Source organism: Babjeviella inositovora, assembly GCF_001661335.1.
Source record: "Babjeviella inositovora NRRL Y-12698 unplaced genomic scaffold BABINscaffold_10, whole genome shotgun sequence".
Classification (NCBI taxonomy): domain Eukaryota; kingdom Fungi; phylum Ascomycota; class Pichiomycetes; order Serinales; genus Babjeviella; species Babjeviella inositovora.
Genome location: NW_017566847.1, coordinates 1 through 24,121, shown reverse-complemented (window position 1 = coordinate 24,121; position 24,121 = coordinate 1). Strand labels below are relative to the sequence as shown.

General features: G+C 50.1%; 9 protein-coding genes across 9 annotated transcripts; 4 read left to right on the top strand and 5 right to left on the bottom strand.

The window, feature by feature from the left end:
- Nucleotides 1-376: 376 nt before the first annotated feature.
- BABINDRAFT_168114 (uncharacterized protein) lies at nucleotides 377-1,388 on the bottom strand (the record flags this gene model as incomplete). Its single annotated transcript, XM_019130565.1, has 3 exons — nucleotides 377-1,189; nucleotides 1,247-1,326; nucleotides 1,370-1,388. 3 exons carry the CDS (start codon nucleotides 1,386-1,388, stop codon nucleotides 377-379), a joined length of 912 nt encoding a protein of 303 aa, XP_018983687.1.
- Nucleotides 1,389-1,928: 540 nt separating this feature from the next.
- Nucleotides 1,929-2,651, top strand: BABINDRAFT_39378 (mitochondrial 37S ribosomal protein uS7m; the record flags this gene model as incomplete). The annotated part of the gene is made up of 1 exon (XM_019131924.1): nucleotides 1,929-2,651. The coding sequence occupies one exon, from the start codon at nucleotides 1,929-1,931 to the stop codon at nucleotides 2,649-2,651; it is 723 nt and encodes a 240-aa protein (XP_018983686.1).
- A 144-nt stretch (nucleotides 2,652-2,795) lies between these two features.
- Nucleotides 2,796-7,146, bottom strand: BABINDRAFT_9160 (uncharacterized protein; the record flags this gene model as incomplete). The annotated part of the gene is made up of 3 exons (XM_019132922.1): nucleotides 2,796-2,808; nucleotides 3,055-4,365; nucleotides 5,174-7,146. 3 exons carry the CDS (start codon nucleotides 7,144-7,146, stop codon nucleotides 2,796-2,798), a joined length of 3,297 nt encoding a protein of 1,098 aa, XP_018983685.1.
- Nucleotides 7,147-8,624: 1,478 nt separating this feature from the next.
- On the bottom strand, nucleotides 8,625-10,221 carry PGA4 (1,3-beta-glucanosyltransferase). The gene has a single exon (XM_019129432.1). The coding sequence runs from the start codon at nucleotides 10,130-10,132 to the stop codon at nucleotides 8,717-8,719; it is 1,416 nt and encodes a 471-aa protein (XP_018983684.1). The 5' UTR covers nucleotides 10,133-10,221; the 3' UTR covers nucleotides 8,625-8,716.
- A 294-nt stretch (nucleotides 10,222-10,515) lies between these two features.
- Nucleotides 10,516-11,011, bottom strand: BABINDRAFT_162597 (uncharacterized protein). The gene has a single exon (XM_019129431.1). The coding sequence runs from the start codon at nucleotides 10,997-10,999 to the stop codon at nucleotides 10,775-10,777; it is 225 nt and encodes a 74-aa protein (XP_018983683.1). The 5' UTR covers nucleotides 11,000-11,011; the 3' UTR covers nucleotides 10,516-10,774.
- A 988-nt stretch (nucleotides 11,012-11,999) lies between these two features.
- On the bottom strand, nucleotides 12,000-15,663 carry UTP22 (rRNA-processing protein; the record flags this gene model as incomplete). Its single annotated transcript, XM_019132442.1, has 1 exon — nucleotides 12,000-15,663. The coding sequence occupies one exon, from the start codon at nucleotides 15,661-15,663 to the stop codon at nucleotides 12,061-12,063; it is 3,603 nt and encodes a 1,200-aa protein (XP_018983682.1). The 3' UTR covers nucleotides 12,000-12,060.
- A 1,614-nt stretch (nucleotides 15,664-17,277) lies between these two features.
- On the top strand, nucleotides 17,278-19,707 carry BABINDRAFT_168108 (uncharacterized protein; the record flags this gene model as incomplete). Its single annotated transcript, XM_019130564.1, has 1 exon — nucleotides 17,278-19,707. One exon carries the CDS (start codon nucleotides 17,278-17,280, stop codon nucleotides 19,705-19,707), a length of 2,430 nt encoding a protein of 809 aa, XP_018983681.1.
- Nucleotides 19,708-20,210: 503 nt separating this feature from the next.
- Nucleotides 20,211-20,617, top strand: BABINDRAFT_82883 (uncharacterized protein). The gene has a single exon (XM_019132774.1). It carries the CDS (start codon nucleotides 20,262-20,264, stop codon nucleotides 20,556-20,558), a length of 297 nt encoding a protein of 98 aa, XP_018983680.1. The 5' UTR covers nucleotides 20,211-20,261; the 3' UTR covers nucleotides 20,559-20,617.
- Nucleotides 20,618-23,033: 2,416 nt separating this feature from the next.
- BABINDRAFT_182290 (uncharacterized protein) lies at nucleotides 23,034-24,121 on the top strand (the record flags this gene model as incomplete). Its single annotated transcript, XM_019131165.1, has 1 exon — nucleotides 23,034-24,121. A coding segment is annotated over one exon (1,088 nt), but the record flags the coding sequence as incomplete, so codon positions are not given.

Genomic DNA, 24,121 nt, shown 5'->3' with positions numbered 1-24,121 from the left:
TCCCCATCCACGGCAGGATACGCAGGCCAGGGCACACTTACGGAAGAACTACCCAGCTGTTTAACCCGCAAATATACCCACAAGTTTGGGTTATGAAATTGGGACTAAGGCAGAAGGTCAACATAAATGGACATGCCTTTACCGTTGTTACCATACCAGATAGAAAAGCGTAATATCGATGTAATTAGTTAAGGCGCTACCCAAAATAAATCCCGTCTACCCCCGTAATTGCTTAAGCCATACCGTTCACTTCTGCCGGTATTACTGAACCAACCTTACTTTTTTCTCGCCGTCACTAATATTTTTGCATAACTTAGACTATGTACATCTACAAAAATAAACGGCAAGACTTACTCTCGCCATCAATCCAACATGTCTATACCCGCTGGTATTTCCCCGGGCTATTAAGCGGCTCCTCATCGCTGATAATATCTGTGGACCCAAGATGCATCGTCCCCCCCTCATCTGGCACAAGAAACTGTTCGCCTTTGGTCGGACTGATCGCAGCCTCCCTGTCGCTACTGGTAGTCCCCAGCACCAACCGCTCCTCGTCGTCCATCTCTGTCCTGTGAGTGGGCGACGACTCGGGACTCTCTAACTTTTGTTTCTTCATTGGTGACGGAGAGTCATCCCGCATAGGGTCGCTATCCACGCCAGGCTCACTGTCGTCTCTCTTGCGCGCGGTTGAGGGCGTGATTGTCTCGGGAGATGCCAGCTTCCCAGAAATTCTGTCCTCTTCAGAGGACATATCAGCCGACTCGGAAAGTTTTCCGTTGGTGAGAAGCTCATTGGGATGGTCTTTGTTTGGAAGCGTATCTCCGTTCGATTCGTACTCGCCCTTGTGTACCCCATTCGTGAGCCATGGAATCTCCACCATTGCGATATCTGTCGGATGAACTTCGGTTTGCGTCTCTCCCGTGTTGTTTTCCATGTCTGCCTCGCGCAACGTTCGAAAATCGTCCACGGTAGACGTGATCAACACGTTAGACTGGAGGGCCCGTAGCCACTTCTCTGGCTGGTGCGCCTGGTAGTGCTGCAACGGCCGTAACACCAATTCCGTGATGCGTAAGATGGAAAACGGAGCGTTGTGGGAAAACTTTTGCGTGAACTGCGCCACAACCGTGTTCATGAGCAGCTCCACCGTATCGTGGTCGTCGTTGAGCGGGTGCGGGACCGGTGTATCTAGCGGCTGGGTGAACGTGTGGAGTACGAGGTGTCTGATGCGTGTTATGTACCCCAAACACACCTGGTGCCATTCGAGCAGCTGGTTCTGTGGGTCGAACGTCTTATCCACGAGGATCTGGTTCATGTTCGCAGTGAGGGCGTCTATTCTGTTAGTACCATGGAGAGAGTTAAACGAAGCACGTACCTTCGGCTGTTATTTGCATCGTGTTATGGTGGGGTGGGATGAAAAGTCTGAAATGAAACTGAGATGCGAACTGATTAGGATTTTGCAAACGTCTGCTTTAAAATGGATATGATAGAAGAAGGATAAATATGCAGTGGTCCACCTTGGGTTGTTGATTCTGCTTTGAGGTGTCTCTGACAGGTATAATTTCTATGGATCCGTCTCTGAAATCTGGAGTTTTTCGTTGCCTGATTCTCTGCCTTAGCTATGTTGCTCCGTATTTTGGCTATCCTCTGAGACTTCTCTGGAGCTGCACTATTTCTGGCACTTGTCTGAGCTAGTTATCTCTGTTTTCTGGTCGGTAAACCCCAGTAATACCTCTGTTTCGACACGATAATCACCGCTGTTGCTATGTTCTCGACTATCTGACGCGGTATCGTGACTTAATCAGCGGCGAGGGTTTATATGCCGGACGCCGGGTAATGAAATTTTCCAACCGAAAAACTCAATCAAACTTTGTGCTAATGAAAACCGGAACTGACTACCGACAGTATCGACCGAGTATATCCAGCAGGTCACAATGTCTCTTTTTTTCAAGTCTGTGCGTTTGCTTCCGCTCGTTAGGGTCACCCAGGTTCCCGCTAGAGCTGTGTTTGCCGCTAGATTCCAGTCCATCCAGCCTCTCAAAGCTGAGGCCAAGGTCGAGACCCTTGAACAGGAGTACGACAGATGGATCGCCGACGTTAAGGCAGCCCGTGAGATAGTCCAGGCCAACCCACCGGGTTTGATGGAGAACGAAAGGTTAGAGGAAGCCGTCGGCTGGAAGCCAAGCGAAGCCCAATTGGAGGAGTTCGAGAAAGTCAGAGAGTTGCCGATTCCTGCCAGAGACGACCCCGTCATCACACACGTCACCAACATGATCATGAAGAACGGAAAAAAGGCACTTGCTGAAAAAATCCTCTCCAGGGCGTTGTACATGGTGTACTTGAAGTTGAGAAAAGACCCGGTTGAAGTCTTGAAGAAATGCATAGAAGACTTAGCGCCATTGATGGTGGTCAAGTCCTTCAAGACCGGTTTTGCCAAGAAATTGAACGTGCCGGTGCCGTTAAAGAAGAGACAGAGACAGAGGTTGGCCATCTCCTGGATTTTGGAGGGTGCCGTCAAGAGAAACTCTCACGAGTACGCTGTCAAATTGGGCGAAGAGATTGTTGCTGTTTCCCAGGGTAGAGGTTCCGGTTATGACAAAAGAACCCTGATCCACAAGTCCTCCATTTCCCACAGATCCTACATCAAGTTGAGATAAGCCGCTGGTATGCTTGGTACTGTTCATAACGCGGCTCCCGCACACTGTATATATATTCCAATGGAAATTATTAAGCACTCAAATGGAGAGGAGGGGCGAATGCTGCGAGATAATCATAGGTACTACCAATGAGTGATACAATAGCTAAAACTGGTTTCTAGCATGCTATTATCTTAGTCAGGTGGAAACACTCCATGTAGACTAAATGGCTAGATCGCGGTTGTTTTGTATGTACCATGGCTCGGAAAGCATCCGCTCTCAAGGGCTTGCAGTTCCCCGGCCTCTTCCCCGGCCGCGTCCTCGGCTCCTGCCTTTGGACACACCCCGGCCTCTCCCTCGCCCTCTCCCTCGCCCTCTTCGCGTATCATATCCATATATATCTCGTTCAATTTCGTTCTCAGACATCTCGTCGACCGGTGCCTCCCACTTCCGTCTGTACGTGAAGTCAAAACCGCTGGCAAGGGTCTCCACGTGGAACCGGCCGTCCTTCACCTCCATCACCACCTTTCCACTGGTATGGTCACACAAGTTAAAGTGCCACGTATTTTGGAACGCGGCATAGTACAAGTCGTTCTGGTCGGTGACGGATATCTTCAGGACCGCTTGCGAGAGACTCTCCGGCTCCAGCGATGGGATGTTGTCAAACACCAGTAGGGCCGTTTCCAAAAGGCCCTTGACAGGCTCCTCGATGCTGGCCTCCACTGAGGCCAGAACTGACTGCCATAGCACGTACAACTGGGTCTTTGCGGTGGAGAACTTCTGCTTGTACGCTTCGAAGGAAGAGCAGACGCTGAGCTCGTTGAAGGACGAGGGATACTTGAAGTGCAAGCTACTCGAAACGGTATAGTCGGCACCAAGAGCAACCGCCAAGTGGCCGAGAAGCGGCTCGCGTGCAGGTGAGGGATGGGTGATGAATAAACGGACCTCCACGGGGCTATCTGCGCGGTCGGGGAACGAACGGTCAGCTGATCCGTTACCCACATGGTTCGTATTCATGCCTCCAGCCCCATGGTTTCCTTCGCTTATCTCTCCATTTGAAACCGTTCCGTTAAGGGCTCTGGTCATCTCTATATGGTGCACCTGCGCCTCTCGTTCCATTGTCTCGATCAACACGCCGTACTGGACCAATGTGTGCCACATGTTACCCGCGTCGCCGGCAGCAGGGATAAGCGCGGTTTCGTGGGGATACCCCTCACCCTGGTTGAGCAAGGAGTACAAGGAGAAACCGCCACCAAGGCCACAAAGGGTTAAGCACGTGCAATCTGGTGTCAATAGTTTATACGCGTTATGCTCATCGATCACATAGAGATTCGGCACTCGGTACTCGCCGTAGCGAAACTTGTTCACCACTACCGAGTCCTCGGCCATTCCGTAGATCGTGTAAACAGGAATCCTGAGTCTCTTTTCCCCCAGAATGTAACGCGGGAGTTCGGAAAGCTGCTGGTGCGCGAGGATTTCGTGCACGCTGGAGGCTGCGCTGACACGCGCAACAGTCTCGGCGTCGATCAGGCGTGAAAACGCCGCGATGTGCCGAAGGTACACCTCCGACATGCGCACCACGGAGTCTGCATCGAAGAAGCCAAAATTGCCTGAATGGACAATCACGGCGGCATTGTTAGCCACTGCGAGCTCATTAAGCAAAGACAACTGACCCCGGAGCTCGGCCACAAAAAGGATTCTCACCCCTTGGTGGGTCAGGAGCCGGTACTGGAGACTAGGCGGCAGCATCTAAGCTTTGCCGTTGTATGGTGTGGTTGAAAGTGGGTGAGTCTGAGCAAGAGGTAACTAGGACGGTAAAAGCAATTTGTATATTTGCCCTCACTCAGTACAATTTCAATGGTTATAGAATATACCTTAAGATATTGCTGGATGTCTGTACAGTGGCTGGTGTTGAATCCTCGTAAGTGTGTCGCTTCTTGTTGAGGTGGTCTATATCGCGAAGTTGAAGTGTTGGATAGTGTCACGTGCGGAGCGGTGCAGTGCCAGGCTCTCTTGATGCATAGTGCGCCCTACATGCAACTCAACGACCTTCCAATTTTGGTGGGACAACGGTATTCTAATTCCTAGCTGGCCTGTTCGAAGCCTAAATGTTAGGTAATTTCTCAGCAAAAAAACCGAATATTGGAGTCGGGAAGCCTGGCGAGTGTCTGTGTTTCAAACCCTGTTTCACTCGGATATATGTTCTGAGATTTTCCCGGTACCACGGCCGATAGCTTCGATGCTATTAATTATTTGTCCGGTTAAAGACCAGACGTTAATAGGGTAATATATTTTATAAATTCAAAGTATCGCACCTCCAAGTTTTTTTTTCTGCGTAAAGTCAGAATCTCGGATGAATCATACGGGCATAATGCTAGTATTATGGCCCCAGTAGGAACCTGCCAAATCGGAGCGAATAATGTGCCTTATTGCCGGTATATCTAACGTAAACAATCTGTATAAACTCTTATTACACAATTTCTATCCGAATAACGTGTCTATTACCGCTATAGCTAAAGGCTTCTGGATTATTAGCCACCTACCCCTCGTTTCGAGTCCTGGATCTCGCCAAGGTCTCGATTGGAATGTCCAACACACGAGATTGCACCGGGGTTACCGAAAGACTAGGCTCGCCGTAATCAAAGCTCGACCCGGGTGTCCGTGGGTTGTATTCGGAAAGCACTGAAAACGAAACGTCGCCATCGGAGCTCTTACGAGATGCGCCTGGGAAATCCACATGCTCGGTGCTGCCCGCCCCTAAGCTCTGGAACATTTTGAGATTGTTACTGCTCTTCATTCGAAGGTCCTTGAGTGACGATTGGGGTCGAAGCACCCTCTCAGCGTTTGAGACGCTAGCCAGCCCGCGATTCAACGAGATCAAGGAAGATGATGACGAATTGGGAGAGGCATAGGGTATAAACTTCTCTTGGGGAGACTTGTTCACGCGGTTGAACGCGGGCAACCCCGAAGGAGGGGTGGCGGACGTTAAAGGAGCAGCCAAATCGGGGATACCGGAAAGCTCATGAGACACCTGAGGGAGCAAGTTCACCCCGAATGATGGGGCTCTGGACCGGTTGTTTGTCTGGAAACTCGAGACCGATTCAGGGGAATTGTACCGTTTGGATTCCTCGCTGAACGACCGGAAAGACCGGGTGGACATCTTAGAGCGGGGCTCTTCGTCAAACACTCCACTCTTCTTTTTCTTCAACTTGAGCGACTTGAGGATGGGGATGGAGGAGAACGCAGAAACTACGCTTTGGGCAGAACCGCCCGACTTGGCTGAATTAAGCGTATCGGAGGAGCTGGTTCGAGAATCAACACCTTCTGGGGCCTTTCTCAGGGGCGATTCCTTGGTGACACCGGTGATCAGAAGCGAGCGGAGCGGCGTGTCGACGGTGGAAACTTTTCTGAGAGGATTCTCACGGGTACTGCCCAGACGGGCTCTCAGAGATTCAACCACGCTCCCCAGGAGGGTGCGCAGAGGAACATCGGCCATTTTCTGAGGCGATACGTACCGGGTTCGGATCCCCTTGGCTTCACAATTTTCCAAGAGAGTCATACCGTTTCCGGAGTCCCCAAGGGTGTGGTGTTCCTGGGGGCTTTCAAGGGGCGGTGGCCGCTTTACGGTGAAGGAAAACCCTGACTGTGATGAGTTGGACGACGACCGGCGCTGCCGTGACAGAGTAATCGTTGGTAGCGAGGATGCCGCTGACCGGCTTTTGGCGCTGGCAAATAACGGATTGGCCAAATTTGACTTGGAGGGACTGGTGTCAAACAGATCGAGGGACTTGAGCGAGGATGTTGATACCAGCCGCTTAGCCTCGAAGACTGCGTCTCTTTGGATCTGGCCGTAGCGAGTTTTGAGTGAAACGTAGTACCGCTCCACGTCAAAATCAAAACAGACATCCTGTGGAACCCAACCCTTAGTGTTCTTCACCTCCGTCAAGTCCGTGTGAATCTGGCCGGGCGCCGGGGTACGGGTGAGGATCTGGTTGATGCAATTGAGATGACCATACTTGCAGCAGAGGTGTAACGGCGTATCGCCGTCCTGGAGCTCCACGAGCAGGAGGTCTGCCTGGAAATCGAGGAGGAGCGAGAGCATGTCGTCCAGCCCGTGCGTTGCCGCAAGATGGACCGCCGTCTGACCTCCTAGGTTCTGGAGGTTGATGATCTGTGGAAACTGCTGGAGGAGAAAGTGCATCGTTTGGGAGTTCTTCTGGTTCAGCTTGGTTATAGAAAGATGAAGCGGCGTGTTCCGCTGGAAGTCAAAAAGAACCTCGCGCGGCTCGTCTTCGAGAGACGTTTCTTCGTCGAGATAGCCTTGCGCAAGCATCGCCATCACGAGGTGGTGGCAGATGAGGTAGTTGCCGTGATAGGCCGCGTAGTGGAGCGCGGACCAGCCGTTGGTATGGTCCATCGTGCCTAATAGCTCGGGAAATCGCGATACAATCTTTTTGACGATGAGAAGGTTTCCGTTGACAATGGATGTCTGTAGTCGTATGAACGGGTCTAGCATTGTGAGAGTGGATCAATGGTATAGGTTATAAATGAAGACCGTGGAGGGTGGTAATGCAAGGCTGAGAAATCGGGGGAGATTCAGCCGGATTCGACAGCTATAACGGTTAGGGAAACCTTTTCCTTTCTGGTATCTGATATATCCAATATTGTAAGTGTCACCCAGAGTATGGTTACTGGTGCTTCCAGTCAATAAAAGCTGATGCGATGGGTATGGTTGAGAAGTTTATTCACTGGTACTGAACGGATGTAATCGGCAATGGTATCGCTCTGATTTTGATCGATGCGGGACAAATAAACGCGGCACTCAGTTGTGTATAACGGATATGAACGGGGTTCCAGTCTGAAAGAGGGCTTGCTCGGCAAGACTCGTGGCTCTACAACACAGTACAAGTTCTGGACACGGTAAGTTGCTCGTGTGGTGTAGTAAACGATATAAGTTGAAAAATTAGGCAACTGACCAAGGTAATTCGTACTGCCTCAAGAGATTTCAAAGCAATCACTGGCTTTCGGGGGCTTCGTGGGATAAGGTTTGGCAGCAAGCTAGACGGAGAGAGAATTCCGGGGATTTCCAACCGAAGTTGGTGCGGTGAGGAGAAGTAATGTAAGGACGCCTGATAACGGGGTGTAGCACCGTAGACTACCGGGCTGTTTTACGTTTAGGTCTGTCTATCATGTGGCGTGATCTTCCAGCAAAGACTGCTGCTGAATGTACTGCGAATTCCAGAAGCGCGTCAGAGTCTGGGTCGTGTGATAACCAGGGATATTGGATATGTATGGAAGGGCGTTAACGTCACCTTTGGTCGCCTTTATATAAGGGGCAGCCGTGCGTCCGCCGTGCAGCAGAGAGGGGCAGTCACGGGATCAGTAACTCGGCTTGAGAGACTAAGGTGCAGCATAGAAGTGAGCAAACCCTTATTCAGCGAAAGGAAGCATTTTTGCATTGACGAAAGCGGGGCCACAATTGCCAGTCTCTGTGCATGCTGGGCTTCCTTGGAGCTATCCAGTTTCCGTAAACCGGACTCGCGTTTCGATTCTGGAGTTCAGGTTAAATGTTTGGGTTCTATGGCTTGTCCATCGACTTGATAGGGATAGTTCACGCAATATTTAGGCCTGTGTGATTGTAAAGGACGGTACTTGAATCATCGTTTTCCGGGGAAGTTGACTTAATAGCACAATCGTTCTTCACTCGGGTAGGCGAGAAATCAAGTGGTTAAACCTATCTAAAGGTCAAACTTATTTAACTTACTGATTGACCTTCCGTCGACGTTGCACTAGAAACCCCCCAGGCATGTACAAAAGATCGTAAGTCTGAGCTTATCGACTGTTACTACGCCCGCAGCTTGTAATCTCCATATCCCCTTAATCCCGCCATCAACGTATAGGTATCGGCCCCAGACCGAATCAACAATAACTGGTACATCAGTTAAGTGTACTGTGAAGATATATCCCTCTACAGCAAGAAAAAGGTAGCGTTGTCTCGCTACATCCAACATGGATCATTATTCTCTATTTTTTCTACATACAAGCATTCCTTAGCCGGTATTCAAAAACACGTATGGCGTTGCAGCTTACAAGGCACCGACGATAACGGAAACCCCCAAGAGCCCAGCAATAATGACGGCAACGTTGGCATTACCACCGACGGCAAGACCAGCAGCACCGGCCTTGGACGAGGAAGATGCAGAAGTGGCGGAAGATGCGGAAGATGCAGAAGAGGCCCTACTCGTGGTAGAGCTACCACCACTAGCAGAGGAACTGCCACTCTTGTAGTCAGCCGCGTCAGCGTAGCACATGTAGTCTGTCTGATCCTCGAGGCCCCCTGGAGTGATGGCGGCGGTTTTGTTGATGAACGCCAAAGCCTTGTCTGGGGTGTTTGGAAGGTCGTCTGACGCCTCCCAGATGCCAGCCTCAAAGGCCGGGCACGTGGAAATGGTTGTGGAGGACGTGTACCCACCATCGCCGGATGGGTTCTGAGTTTCGGCCAACTCGCTCTTCAAGGTGTAGTAGTCTGGCATCTTAGTAACGTTACTGGAGGAATTGATGACGACCAACCCGTAATTGTTGGTTTCGTTGGTGTACTGGTAGACCAAACCACCGGAGAAGACACCGGACATCTGTTCGGAGTAGATGGCGCCAATCTCGGTGAACGGGCGGGGAGTTCCGGTGGCGGAGCCCTTGAAGACGTTACAGCCGAACTCGGACAAGATGATTGGCAAGCCGTAGTTGGCGTACAAGTCGACCTTCTGCTTGTAGCCAGAGGTGGTGAACGAGGACTCGCCACACCAGGAGTAGTCATTGACACCGAAGAAGTCGGAGCGGGCCATCTCGTCGTCACCACAGTTCATGTACTCGGCAACCTCAAGACGGTTGGAGGAGACGTCCGCGGCGGAGTAGCCGACAGGGACCTGTCTCAAGTTTCTCTCCTTCAAGAAGGTCTTCATGTCACGAACGACAGCCTTGACCTCAGTCGCGGAGTCGGTGTTGCTCGAGTTATTAATCACCTCATTACCGGCGAAGAACGCCAAGGTGTTGTCGTAGTCCGCAAACTCGAGCATGGTAGCAAACACGTTCTCGAGGTAGGCGGAGTTGTAGGAACAGGGTGGATTGCTACGCGAGATAGAGGACATTGGAGTGTTGACATCTAAAATGAGGTAGATCCCAGCATCATGCAACATTTGCATACACGCAGTGTGGTTTTGCGTGTTGTCCACGGTATAGACACGGATGGTGTTGAGCCCCAAGTCCTTGAAGATAGCGATGTCACGCTTGCAGGTCTCCTCGTTGGCCAAAGGGTCAATCACATCGGCAGTCAGATCCAAATCCTTGGTCCCGTTGTAGGAAGACGGCTGGTAATCAACACCTCGGACGTAAAATCTGGTATTACCGTCCCAGAAGGCGTTACCCTTGATAGTGATGGCGTCAAGAGCGACGGCGGATGCGGCGAGGGAGAAGAGTAAGCCGGCGGAAAAACTCAGGAACTTCATAGCAAAAGTGGAAAGCGAGCGAGTTAGCGAAGTTAGGGCTAGAAGTATGGATAGAGAACGACACCGAGATCTGAAGAAGGAAGCGACCCCAGTCTATTTATATCTGGCGGTTAAAAACCAGGACGATAAAATTAGCCGCTGTTGTTGATTTTTCGTCTCGGAGAGCATGCGGCTCCCGCAGGCCGCCTGAACACTTCGCCGTGGTCGCCGCACTGAGACACCCAATCGGGAAATTGTAGTGTCTAAGACGTACGGAAAGGCGTCCCAGCCCACCCCAGCCAAGCGAAGCCAGTTCCAAGCACTGTGTATTACGCATGTTTAGTGCCTGCTGCCTGGCCCGGCCAGGCTGGTACAAGCTGCAGGTGAAAACCGTTTCGCCATAGATTTCGCTATCCAGGTGATTTTACTAACATAGAGAGGGGGGGGTGTTGAGTCTCAGTGGAGAGAAGGTATCACTTGAAGCTTACGCCAAGGGGTTCAGATAATAAAGCACCAAGTATGGTTCGGCCAGATGGCATCCCAGACTCGAGGCTGGATTGTCGGGGACCCTAGTTGGGCCGTTTCCTGATTTGGCGTATTGATGAGTATTCTATCTCGTAACTGAATTGGACTCAGCCAAAGTAGAATATGGGGTGGGTCCCCTTACAGATGGTGCACGTCCTGAGATTGGTATTTCCGTTCCGCAGTAATCAGGCTATACAAAAAGTGTATTAAGTGTAATTGAATCATATCGCGCCGTAGGCTTAACCCTTCGTGCGTATTCGTGTTATTGATTCGCCAGTCATTTACGGATGGTGGACTAGTGTCGGCACCCCGTTGTATAAAAATTATGATCCTTGCTCTGTATATATTAAACGCGAAAACCATTCTATACTAACCAATAATAGTCTTGTTGTAATTAGGAATATCGCAACTACTCTTAGTTTATCTGCCAAGATTAGATCACAACGTCTTGCGCTATGTCACCATCAGTGTAAGGCTTGGCTGTGTTGTGGTGGATTTTTGCCATTAATACATACCTAATGAAGTTGTTGCACAAATTGATTCGTAGTTTAATGCTAGCTCATGAAACATAGGCGTTTACCGTTTTTGAAAGTTTTTTCAAAGACACAGCTTGTCGGTGTTAAGAGCTACATGGCTTGCCCGAGGGGTAGCCCACGAGAATCAATGAATCAGCACTAACTTGGACCTGAAAGCATTAAATATGGCATTCGCTCCCTTCGTCACTAGAAAGCTTGCAGCTTGGCCAAAAGTTTCAAACACCCAAGCGGTACTTAGGTCTTGGACTGAGAAGCCAAGAGAATTTCGACTGCCAAGAATGACGTGTCGACCCTCGTAGGCACAGCCTCCTCGCAGTATTCTTGCTCGAGTGTATGGCTACGTACGGGTGTAATAATTTGGTGGGGATCTTCCAAATTCATGGTGGAAGAAGAATCCTGTAAGTGCCTTACCGGAGTAAGTGCCGTTTCCCACGGATTTGCAAAATCCTCGCCTAGATCAGAGCTTAGGTGAGTCGAATACACGACGGCTAACTCGCTTTCGTCCCGTGAGACCTGGTGGTCCGGTGAGTCAGTAGTATAAGGCACCCAGCCAGCAAAAGAACGGCACTCGCAAAGTTTAGACAGCTTTTAATCATACGCTGTTCGCTGTCCAAATTTTAGGGTTCAGCAGGAGTTTGAACGCCAAATTTAACGTTCTTAGGTTCCATTACCAGCCACAGTATCTCGATAGCACTGCCCAACGTCGACATCCTCGATGCTCATTAGTAGTCTTTCGGGAATTATATTAAAGGGGTCTACTTTATCTTTGGTCATCCGGCGACATCCAGGTCTACCCTCCAAAACGATATACCCCGCTCTCTACATGGAACGATGACAAATGATCTATATATACACTATTGCACAACAGGGGTGGGTCCCCTTCTAATATTATTTCTTCATTTCCACTTTCACGACCAAGTCGCCGCCTAATCTGACCATCTCGTTCAAAATAGCCTTTTTGTTCATAGCAACTTCGTCTTTACCCTCCACTGGCTTGATATTGAACCCGATATTAACCTTAAACCTCTTCTTGCCATTAGCCAAGTTCGGGTTAAACAACCCAGCAACAACATTCTCGCCGTCCTCAGACAAGCCGGTGTACTTGTGGTTCGAGAAAACTACGAGGTTGCCAAACTTTTGCTGCAACTCCTTGACGTACTCCTGGATCGGGTCGAACTTGGTAACAAGGTCCTCTGGGTAGCTGTTGCTACCCACAAGCAAGTTCTTGAACGCACCAGGAGGGGATATACCAGAACCGACAGCCATGTTGAACGTCTTACAACGGATTATAAAGTCGTAGTCCTGGTACGCCGGGGTGAAAAGCATCTTCAACACATCCTTCCCGAGCGGTGCCAGTTGTTCCGAGATTAACTGCACCGCAGCGCGGGCCAACGCCGTCAAACGGGAAGCAATCGGCAAGGTAATGTTCTGGGACCAGAGGATACCAGAAGGATCGTCCTTGGTGCCAATAAAGAACTGGGTTTTCAACCCGTGAGGGTCGGCCTGGCGAATCTTGGCAAAGTTGGCAGTGATCACCAGCACAGACTGAAGCGTCAACTTGTCAGACAACTTGATCAGCACCGCGTCGTTTTCCACGTCATCTTCACCGGCAGAACCCCTTCTGATCAAATCCAAGATCAATGGGTCCTCACGCCAGTTCCATTGCGCCAAGAAGTGCAAGATACGGAAAAGACCGTTCTGCACGGAGCACGGGACGTTGAATGGGGCACAGTCCACAAAAGGTTTGAGTGCAATCAACTCGACAAAACTGTCGGTGAAGTGGCTCAACAACATCTGGGAGTCCAACCACTTCTTGAACAAACGAACAACGGCGGGGAAGTATGCGTAGTGGGTGGCCAACGTGGTCAAGGTGCGCGAGTGCTTGATAGAGGCCATGTAGGTCTCGTTGAACTTCAAGTAGCATTCCTGGAGTCTTGGCTTCTGTTTTTCGGAATTGGCGACAGCTCTGAGGTACAACACCTCATCACGCTCAGTCAACACTCTCAACTTGAATCCGTACCCCTCGGGGGTCAAAATGCACAACGTGTAGATTTCGGAGAACGCGGGGATGGTGGAGTCCTTGTGCATGTAACACTTGTACATCTCCTCGGCATGCAAGGCATCCATGATTGCCAACAAGAACGCGGTCTTGGTCTTTTCCAAGGCCACGAGCTCGTCCGGCCAGCGCGCAGTGGTTTCAAACTGGAGAATCAACTCCTGGAAGAAGTCGGGATTGGAAACGGCAAACGGCACCGGCGGCACCAAGGCGGTGTACTTCGCGTTGACACCGGTAGCAGGCAAAATAGATCTCACACGCAACGGCAAGGAGGAAGAGGCGGTCTCAGGAATCTCCGACACCGCCTTGACCAATTGTTCCATGGCAGCGCGACACTGGTGGAACGGCTGCAAGTTGGTGGTGAGAGCGGTGGCAGAGGAGTTTGCACCAGCTAAAAGCAGAACCGGCAACATCGACTGCCATAATTCCCAGTCGGAGGAGAGATGTTCGGAAATTTCAGCCTGCAAGTGTCTGTCCAAAACGTACTTCGTAATATTCATAACGACTGGCTCCTTCTTTCCCAGCCAAATGATACTGTGCTGAATAGAGCCATCCTTGAAACGTCTCAATGACACCTTTTCGCCCCAGAACTGCTTAAATTCCGAGGCAGCCTCGAGTTCTTCGCTGTCTGGGCCTCTGGTCAAGACCTTATCGCATTCGGTGCCGTTGAGATTCAAGCCAATCACAAGATTGTTGGAGGAAACGGTTCCCTTGCGCTTGGTGAGCGGGAACACGGCCTGGTGCTTGTCCAAGGTGACCGAGATACCGAGTACTCTGTCTCCGAGAGCCTTGCTGAGAAGTGTGGACACCCTATTGAGGAGGAACTTTTCCCAGGTGAGGTGGGTGATCTTTTCGACCGCACTGAAGGAGTCGGTCTCAATGTGAGCAACCGGAAGCTTTATAATGGCATCGTGGTTGAGGTAGTCGATGGAAACACGTTCCAAAAACACGGCAGCGAAGCGGTCAACCACGACTTCGTTGAGCAAGGTCAAGGTCTTAGTGGCAGCGTTCTGGAGGGTCTGATAACTCGCAGGGGTCATCTTCCAGAGAATATTGAGTTTAGTGTGGGTGTCAACCATAGTTGGGGTACCGTTACCCTGAGGAATGGTGTAGGCAGTGCCGGCCATGATGTTGCCCTGAGCGCCAGAAGTGAAGGACAAGTGGTTTCCATGGCACAAGTCGGTGGTGGCAAGGTACTTGATGGCACCCTTGAAGAGCTGGTAAGAAGAGAAGCCTCTCATCAAGACTGGTTTCGACGAAGAGTCTTCGCCAGCACCACCTTGCGAAAGGACAGCCATCAACATCATGAACTCAAAGGAGCCGAAGCCAAGGTCCAAGGTCAGGGAAGTAAAGCCTCTTTGGTTGAGCCAGATCTGTGCGAGCATGGCGGCGTCCTTGAACTGGTCGGTCTGTTTCTTGTTCTTGTAGAGAAACTTGAGGTAGTGGGCATAGTAGGTGGATGTGAGAATGGAGGCGTTGTACAATGGGGTGGCCGGAAGGTCGGCTGGGGTATCATCAGTGGATGGCACCTGGATTCTAACACAGTTGCGGTCCGGCATGAGCTTCTTACCGTCGAAAACGCCTTCTGGGAAGGCCACGAGAACCTGAATCGTCAAGTGAGTCTTGTGAAAGACCAAGTCGTCGGCGTTTGCGGTGTTGATAGACTCAATCAAGAGCCCCACGTTCAACAGGTCGTCGTTGTGGTAGGCGTAGGACACCTTGATGGGGAAGTTGTGGGTGCGAGATAAGCGAATCAAGTGCTGGGCCACATAGGCCACGTAGAAAGAGCGTTTGTACAACCCACGGTAGTTGAGATAGTCCTTGGCTTGGAAAAGCGATTCGGGCATGGTAAGCGCAACGTCAATAGAGGCAGCCTTCTTGGTCTTGATAGCGGTTTTCAACCCAAAGGAACCCACAAGTGACACATCCAGCGGTGGAGCATATCCGAAGCGGTAGTTAGGCTTCCCTGCTGGCTTAGGGTCGGCAAACGGCACAGTGAGCTTCTTAGAATCGAACATGCCGGTGGCGGCATCGAGAGACAAGTCGGAGACCTCGGGGATCTGCTGGATAAGGTCGTATAAGCGGTGTAACGCCTTCTCAATGAGTACCACGCTGGATTCCTTGAGCTTGACTTCCTTGAGAAGCTCGTCGATCTGAAGCTTGAAGATATTGGACTTGAAAAGCTCGGCGGTTTCACGTGCTGCCTGGATATCCTGGGCGGCTAACTGCTTTCTGGTGGGTCTCTTCTTCTTGACAGGGGCCTCTACGTCAGCGGCATCTTCTTCGTCATTCTCGGATTGGGTCTGTGGGTCGATGATGTCTTCCAACTCCTCCTGCGATTCGCTACCGTCCTCGGATTCAAGGTCGGCAAGGGAGGTAACGGGCTTCTTAGCAACATGCCCGGACACTTCCTCGGATGTGGTTCTCTTTACCATCTTATAGATTGATCCAGTAAGTGTTAGGCCTGGTAATGGAGAAGTGCCGATGCAGTTAAATTTTGCCTGGTGCCTAAGAAAATAATTTTTCGAGCGTCTAAGTTTTTTTTGCTTTCTTTTGGTGCGGCGTGCCAACACAAAGTGCTGGGGTTTACTGAGACTGAGACAGTTAGCGTATTTTCCAGAATGGAGACAATTCAGTGTCAGTTAGGTGATAGTTATGAGTAATTAAACTGGGTGAGATCTAGCAAAATGGCTGAAAGACGGTGGTTGTGGCATTCTCCAAAATTCGGCAACGATGATAACAGAAATTGAAGGTCTGGAGGAAGGTATCTTTATAGTTAGAATATGGCACTCATAGGGCATTTATGGAAGACGTCTAGGCTTTCATTGTAATGTCATGTGACTTGGTCCCAGCTGCACGGTATAGGTTGTAACGCGGATGTTGCATCGGAAACCGTTCGCCATTGCGGTTCTGGGGACCTTATCCAATCTGTGGAAAATAGATCCAACGATGAATTTAGGAGATCCTTGTAGTTTGTTTGTTTTTTCACTTTTACTATCAATTTATGTGCAAGTGAGACATGGACGATGGCCCAGCATTAATTAACTACTTACACTGCTATTATGGACTCCTCAATCAACACAAGTGAAATCATGGAAAAAGCTAAATCGGAAGGTATCCTGGTAAATCCTTTGCGAGTCCATGCTACTGGACTATTTTAAAATATTGCCCCGTTTGAGGTAGTTTAAGCCGGGAAGGGTTAGATTGTGGTTAGGTTTGACAATAGCAGAAAACATTTTCCCAGATAGATTCTCACTTAAATGTTTACCCTAGGCCTGTATTGAAACACTAGTGCCGTGTAATGTCTTTTAGAAAGATGCATGTTTCACTGGCTTGGCTGGACGAGGAGTTCCAGTAATTATCTCTTACCTTTTCATTTTAAAATTATTTTAGTTAATAATTTTAAATACTTTGTCTATTGATAAAACACAAAACATATGCTCCTAAGTGAAATATATATACATATTTGTGACCAAAACACTGAATATAATATATATATATATACGTAAAATAGATGTACATCCATGTAAGTACAATACATATACACGTATATATAACGAATAACCGACTAAAGCAAGCTTTCGCCACTATTTTGCACCACCACTTCACTAAAAGCGCATGCAGTAGCAATCCCCGCGTCTCAGACGTCGACGTGACAACAACGCGTGCAGGCACCAGCCTCAATACCAAATATTAAACCCCACACAATCAATATCGGGCCATTTCCTACAGGCTCATAAACCAACATCATAAAGCCGATCAGACCTTAAAGAAATCTCTTCAAAGACCGTCTTCTCCGCCACAGCGATCAAAAATGCCGCCGCGCCATTTCCAATGACATCATGGAACGACTTTTTCCCTGGATTGGCGCGCCGCGACGTTCCTCCTTCCGCATTCGGCTATCAGTACAGCACACACGGCCGGGTAAACCCCCGTTTTGAATTGCTGCGCGACCAGCTCCTCGGATAATGAGTGCGCACGCGCAACCATATAAGACGTCCGCACGCACTCTTCTCCGTTCACTGCTCAATTGACCCACACTATTACCAATGAGCTCCGTGTACCAGAAAAACGGCCAGCCGTTGTCCGAGCACGCGCTCTATGTCGCGAAGCTCAAGCACGGCGTGTTCAACAATCCCAACACCCAGAACGTCGGTGTGGCCTCCAATGCCTCCGACACCGCGGCGCTCCTCGCAGTTTCCAGTGACTTGACCATCAAGCCATACGAGCGCACGGTCGCGGCCGAGGCGCACACTGCGGCGCTCCATGCAAAGGCACAATCGCAGAAGCCGCAGGTGCGCGCGGGCCGCCCAGCTTCGCAGGCGCAGGGTGCCGCGCGCAATGCGACAGACGCGGCCGCGCACGACGTCGAGAATATCGATGAGTGGAACGCTGACATGGGCTCCGAGTCCGCGCTTGGAGTTGCACGCGGCTCCTCGCAGAGCGCTGCGAACCACGCCTTGCAGCAGCCGCACAACTCGTACGCGAAGTCCGCGTTGGACAGCTTGTACTCGTTTGACGATGTGCGCACGGGTACGTCAACTATGAGCTCTACCACGCGCAAGACTGTGCCCCTGGGCCCGGTGACATTTGGGCGCGAGGGCATTCAGTCGCAGCTGGGCTCCTACGGCTTCAACATCGCGACACTCAACCAGGCGGCCCAGAGCTCTGCATCCAGGACAATGACGTCGCGCATCAACCCCGAGCTTGATGCGCGGTCGGGCTTACAGTCTGCTGGTGCTTCGTCGGCGTTTGACATCGGCAAGGTCCACAGTACCGCGAGCACGAACTCGGCGCAGAGCTTGAACGCACGCACGACCCCGGTCAAGAACTACCGCTCAGGTGTCGCGGCTGCAGCCGCTCCTGTGGCGTCTGCCGCGGAAACCGCTAGCAGCTACATCAACCCGAACTTCCTCCGTGTTGCGCAGGATCGTGCGAGCGCCCAGATCCGTAGCATTGAGCGCGATAACAGCATCAACAATCCCGCGGCATTCACCAAGGAGGACTACATGAAGGCGTTGGCGGTTGCGACCGAGAAGCACAAGCAGCGTGCTACCACCGTCGGCAAGGTGGACGTTGGTGGCGGATTATTGATCGACCAGGCACAGGTGGACGCGTTGGCGCGTAAGTTGGTGACGCCGGTACTCGCGGACATTGACACGAAGGCGGGCGCGCAGCGCAAGCTCGACGCGGACAATGTGCGCCTCAAGGCAGAGTTGAAGGCCGCGACACAGCAGGCCAAGCGCAACAAAGAGGAGGCCAAGCGTGCGGAGAAGCTGCGCCTCGCGGAGGAGAAGTTTGCGCGCAAGCAGGAGAATAAGCGCCTCAAAGAGGGCGAGGTGCAGAAGCAGACGGAACTCCAGCGCGCGAAGCAGCAAGAGATCAGCGAAACGGGCGACTTATTGACGAGCACGCAGGCGGAAGCCGACGGCGAGAAGGCGGAACTTTTGGCGGCAAAGGCGGCCGAGGAGGAGCGCATTGCAGGAGAGGAGACCGTTTTGCAAAAGGGGCGCGCGGACGAGTTGGCCGAGTTGCAGGCGGCGAAGGACGTCGAGTTGCAGCCGCTCTTGGACGATCTCGCCGCCGAAACGGAGGAGGTGACCGCGTTGACCACGGAAAAGGAGACGTTGGCCACGGAGGTTGCCGGGTTGCAGACCAAGTCTGATGCCGCCGATGCGCAGTTGCGCGAGCTCGAGTTGAAGCTCGCGGAAACCGAAAAGCTTATTGCCAGTGTGACACAGGAGCATGCTACCGCGGAGACGCAGGATACGGAATTTGCTGCCGAGTTGGCCACGTACAAGGAGACGTCTGCGCGCGAGTTAGAAGAGTTGGCCGCAACGCACAGTGATGGTGTGGAGAAGCATGCTGCGTTGGAGACCGAGCACGCCGCGCTTGTCGACGCTCATGCGCGTGCCAAGGACGATATCCGCGCTCACCTCGCGACAAAGGTGGTTGATGAGCAGAAGATCAATGCCGCGTTGCCGCAGCACTTGCAGAAGGAGCTCGATGTGGCGAAGTTGCAAGACGCGTCGACATATCTTCTGGATGAAGAGCCGGAGGTCGAGGAGCCCAAGGTTCCGGAGGCGACGACGAAGGAAGCTGCCAAGGATGCGAGCGCCGCTTCTAGTAAGCCATCAAGCGCCACCACAAGACCATCTACGGCGACATCGGGCAAGACGGAAAAGTCCGGCTTCCGTAAGCGGTTGTCGGTTGTTGCATCGAAGTTTGTCAGTCTGTCGGCCAAGCCAGTGGTGAAGACCGCTCGGGTGGCTGCTCCGGCGACGAAGATCGAGGCTAAGACCGAAGCGACTGAGGCTACGCCGGTGACTACTGCCTTACCTGTCGAAGCGGCTGAAGTGAAGCGCACGTTCTCCGGGTTCTCACAGGGCTCCGTCGAGGAGGCTAAGGTCGAGGAGGCCAAGGTCGAGGCTGAGGCTAAGCCTGCCCAAAAGCAAAGTGTCTTCCTGGAAGACTTCTAGTTTCTTTTTAATTCAGAGCCGTGGCTTGTTGTAAGATATTGTTTGTTTTGGTTTAATCTATGTTTATTAATCAGTATGAGAAATTCGTAGTAGTCTGTAGCAGCAATGATCAATGCGGGTTGACGTGGGTCTTAGACGGATATATTGGATGGAAGACTGTCGGTATGACTGAGAAGTTACACCATAGGGTTTGAGTTACAGGGCACTCAAAGCTGGATTCAAGCGTTAAAACTAGGAGTATCAGTAATAAGATATTAACCATTAGGTTGAGCTTGTAGTAAAGGTGATGCAGGTGCCTTATTTCTAAATGAGGCTGCTTGTACCCTACCCTACGTGAGACTACAGGTTCCTTATCCTAAGTGAGGCATAGCTTCATTAATCGATCTATATAATGATTGTCTGACTGTTTCTTTATCTATCTAGTTCAGATCTAATGATCAATCGATTCTACCTGGCTATATCATCACTTACGTAGATGTACTACAGAGCTGTTAACCTGTCGTATTTACTTCTATTTTCAAGTCATACCAATGTAAAACGATCATGGCAATTCAATGCCTTTAATGAATATGTATGTTTATCCATTTCTCGTTTCGGGACAGGAGAACATGAGTGGGGAGAAAAAATCCCCCCGGACACCGCTTTCTACACGTACCTTTAATAATCTTATTGATATCCATTTGTGTTTTTGGCTCCCTTGTATTTTTGGTTGTTTACCGCAGTTGCTACTGCGAGTCAATCTGTGGAGACGTTCAAGGTTCCTCAAATGGATAATGGGAGCGGTAATCTCTACGAATGGGGGCATATGCTATCAATTCAGCACAGTAGCATACGCACCTTATACGCACTAGTACTGATTTTGACAGATAAATATAACCCAATAAAACCTTGACTCTAGGTAGCACTTATGACACATTCGTATCTCAAAAGGAGCGGGAATCTGAAGCCTTGCGGCGAGATTAGTTTTTCTGTACCCCTAAGCTTATCCTACACGGAGTGATGGCTATACGAATTACCCGAGGCCTGATTTAGAGTTTGCAGCAGAAAGCCCCCCCCTCCCTTGATACGGCCAAATATTTGCCCAAGTACCTGGTGTTAGTCCATTTTGGGATCTTTCTCGGTACATGCAGATATGACACTACACATTACTTAGACGGGGTACCGCATCACCAGGTGCTTCTAGGCAAATTGTTTCAAGTATGGAGTCTACTCCAGAATCTTGCCAAGTTAAAACGGTACATCAAATTTAATGGCCATCTTTCCAGACTGAGCTATTTCTTCGTTTTCATGCACTTTAAGTTCCCAGAGATGCCCAGCATTATGGCTATTGTCACACTCGACGGGTATCGGGTTGGATCTGTTTGCGTCATTCCCAAACCCTTTTGAAATGGTTCACGTGGGGATTAGGGTGCTCACTTTAAATAACTCTGGAGCACTTGAAAGCCATCAATATCTCCAGAGATATTATACTACATGCATGAAATTTAGGCTCAGGAGAAAAGCTCCCAGGGATAGCCCATGTTGCCTTTGTTATGTCCTGGGTACTTCTGCGGTTCTATTTTGGGCTGAGCGCCCAAAAGGGCTCTAGGATTTCTCAACTAGGAAATCCAGGGGTAGCAACCTAGGCCCTACTTTCTGGCACAAACGGACCCACTACATATTTCCTACCTAAAATCAAGCTGGCCAACAATCGGAAGCAGAGGGCTCTCGGAAGATGGCAATGGAAATGCTAAGGATATATCACTCGAAGTCGGAATGCCCACTAAGAGATCACCTGACGTGATTCTTAGAGTTTACCGCTGCATTATCATCCGCCCCGACCAAATTGGTGCGTGCCTATTCTAGGAGAGCCTGCATTTGGGTACCTGATGTGCCTGCGCGTGTAAGTAGTAAGGTTAGCCCATCGAAGATGCACCTTTTCGGCAACTTCCTTGAGCCTCCTTATAAATGCCACCTAAGCCACGGTGTCATACACCAACTATCGTATAAATATAAAACAGCACACCATATAGAAAATGCAGCTCTTAGACTGCGGGTGTTGAGGTTATACCTTACGAGTCGGACTTTATAGTTCAGGAGCGGCTGGCGTGGTGCTGGAACAGGCCGCCTCGAACCAAAAACAACACGCACACACAGACTTATATACGTGCGTGCGCCTTGCGGTTATGCGCAGAACAATACTGAAAATTCTCTAGAAACGGGTAGTGTGCCTTGGCCATGCAGGGAATATGCAAGAGTAAACTTTACTGCATTCACGGTAGGACTACCCGTCACTAAGGCCTTTCACGGAGGCTAATGTAAAGGCTTTTATATTGTATCTTGTGGTAAACGATGACCAGGATGTAATTCCAGTCGTGGGGGTGGGTGAAGACAGCCATTAACATGCAAGACCTCGAACTATTACCCATGGCCACTTACCTCAATAGCGAACAAAGCATTTGCAGCGCGACCATGCCATATTAGAATAATCAATCCCAAAGGCTAGATGAGATTCAAGGCGGTGGGCACAAGTCATGCAAAGAGGTGAACATGCGACGAGATTCACACACGCATAATCTGCCCAGTGGTCTCCGATGGTGCCTAGTAAATACTGTTGTCTCTTTCAAGCTATAAAGTGGCGACAAAGGTTGCTTAGATATAAGCCTGTTCCCTCAGACTGCCTCTATCAGAGACATGGGTTAGGGCAGCTGTCGTCGGTATAGCGCAGGGAGGATGCAAAACGTTTATTCTAAAAGGAGTATTTCACGTGCGTTGCCGCAGTTTCATCTAGTAAACCAGAATAGCTGCTTTATTTATAGTCAACTTCTACTTCCGGACGTGTATTTTCTTAAGTGTCTGCAAGCTTAAAGCGCCTCGTTTCTACACTACGGTTCGCGTAGGCGACGCTTTTTAAAATCATGCATACAGGTCCAGGGTTGATGCATGGGCCAAAATGTACTGTCTCCTGAAATGTGGAAATCTCTTAGCAATTCGCTATATCAAAGAACTTTAGTTAAAAAGGATGAACACATATGCTGTCCAACCGCCTTTGCCGCGGTATACTAAGCGAGGCAGCCCAGCTAGGTGTTTTACCCCCCTGTGCATGCTGCCTCAATTGCGCCTTATAAATACATGAACCAATACATGCATAGAAAACACTAACGAAGCTCGGCTAGGTGCCATGCCAAACACGAAAAGAGGCACAAGAGAGTCGGGAGTGAATGGAGGTTCCCAACCCCTGTGCCTCACCCATCGTATATAAAGAACGTCTCCCCCGACAAATAGGACTAAATCGCTTTATTAGGTTTCATCTTCATTCAAGTCTCTTTGCAATTTACACACAGAGAATGAACCAAAAATTGATCACCTTGCTTTCAGCAATAATAGCTATTAGCTATGTTGCTGCCTCTCCATTCTTGTACTTCTACGGGAATGCGTGCTTTACTTATACTGAGTGTGTTCCTCAGCTTTTTACGTCCACTGCCGTCTCTACTTCCTTAGAATACATTGGCAACAGGTGTAACACTCACCGTATTACTACTACCAAGTGCATTCCAACTCTGTGTTGCGCTACGAAATGTACCACTACCAGTATCCCTTGTACCACTGCCACCACTGCCAATTGTGACTTGTGTATGAATCCTCAGACCTATACCACTAAGATTTGCGAGTGTAACGCCTTTAACGCGTATATCTCAAATTGTCCTACACACACTCTTATTGGTACCAAGTTTTGTCTCGGTCCATGTTCTGAAAATAGCTGTACCATCAAACCAACAGCCACTTTCAGTTGTTATACCACTGTCTCTGTCGTTCCTACCTCTACCACGTCCTTAGAGTTCTATAACGGAAACAAATGCAGAACTCACTTGAAGCCTTGCACTAAAAAGACCACGGTTACCATCTGCCCTACTAAAACTTGTTATACCACTGTCACTAACATTCCTACCACTACCACTTCCCTCGAGTTTTACAACTTAGGTTACAACTGCAGAACCCATTACCAGCCTTGCACTAAAAAGTCCACGATAACTATCTGTCCTACTGCCCCGCCAACCACCAGCTGCACTACCTTCGTCACCACTGTTACCTCCTCGACCTCATCTCTTGAGTATTACAACTTAGGCTTAAGCTGCAAAACTCACTGGAATCCTTGCTCCTCCAAAACCACCGTTACCCTGTGTATGACTTTGACTCCAACTCAGACTGATACTGTTACCGTGACTTCCACTTGGACCGGTACTTTCGAGACTACCGTCACTGCTCCATTCACTTCTGGTGCTACTGTGATTACGGTCACTGACTTGGTTCCATCTGGTTCTACTAAGACTGTTACCGTTACCTCTACTTGGACCGGTACTTTCGAAACTACTGTCACTGCTCCATTCACTTCTGGTGCTACTGTGATTACCGTCACTGACTTGGTTCCATCTGG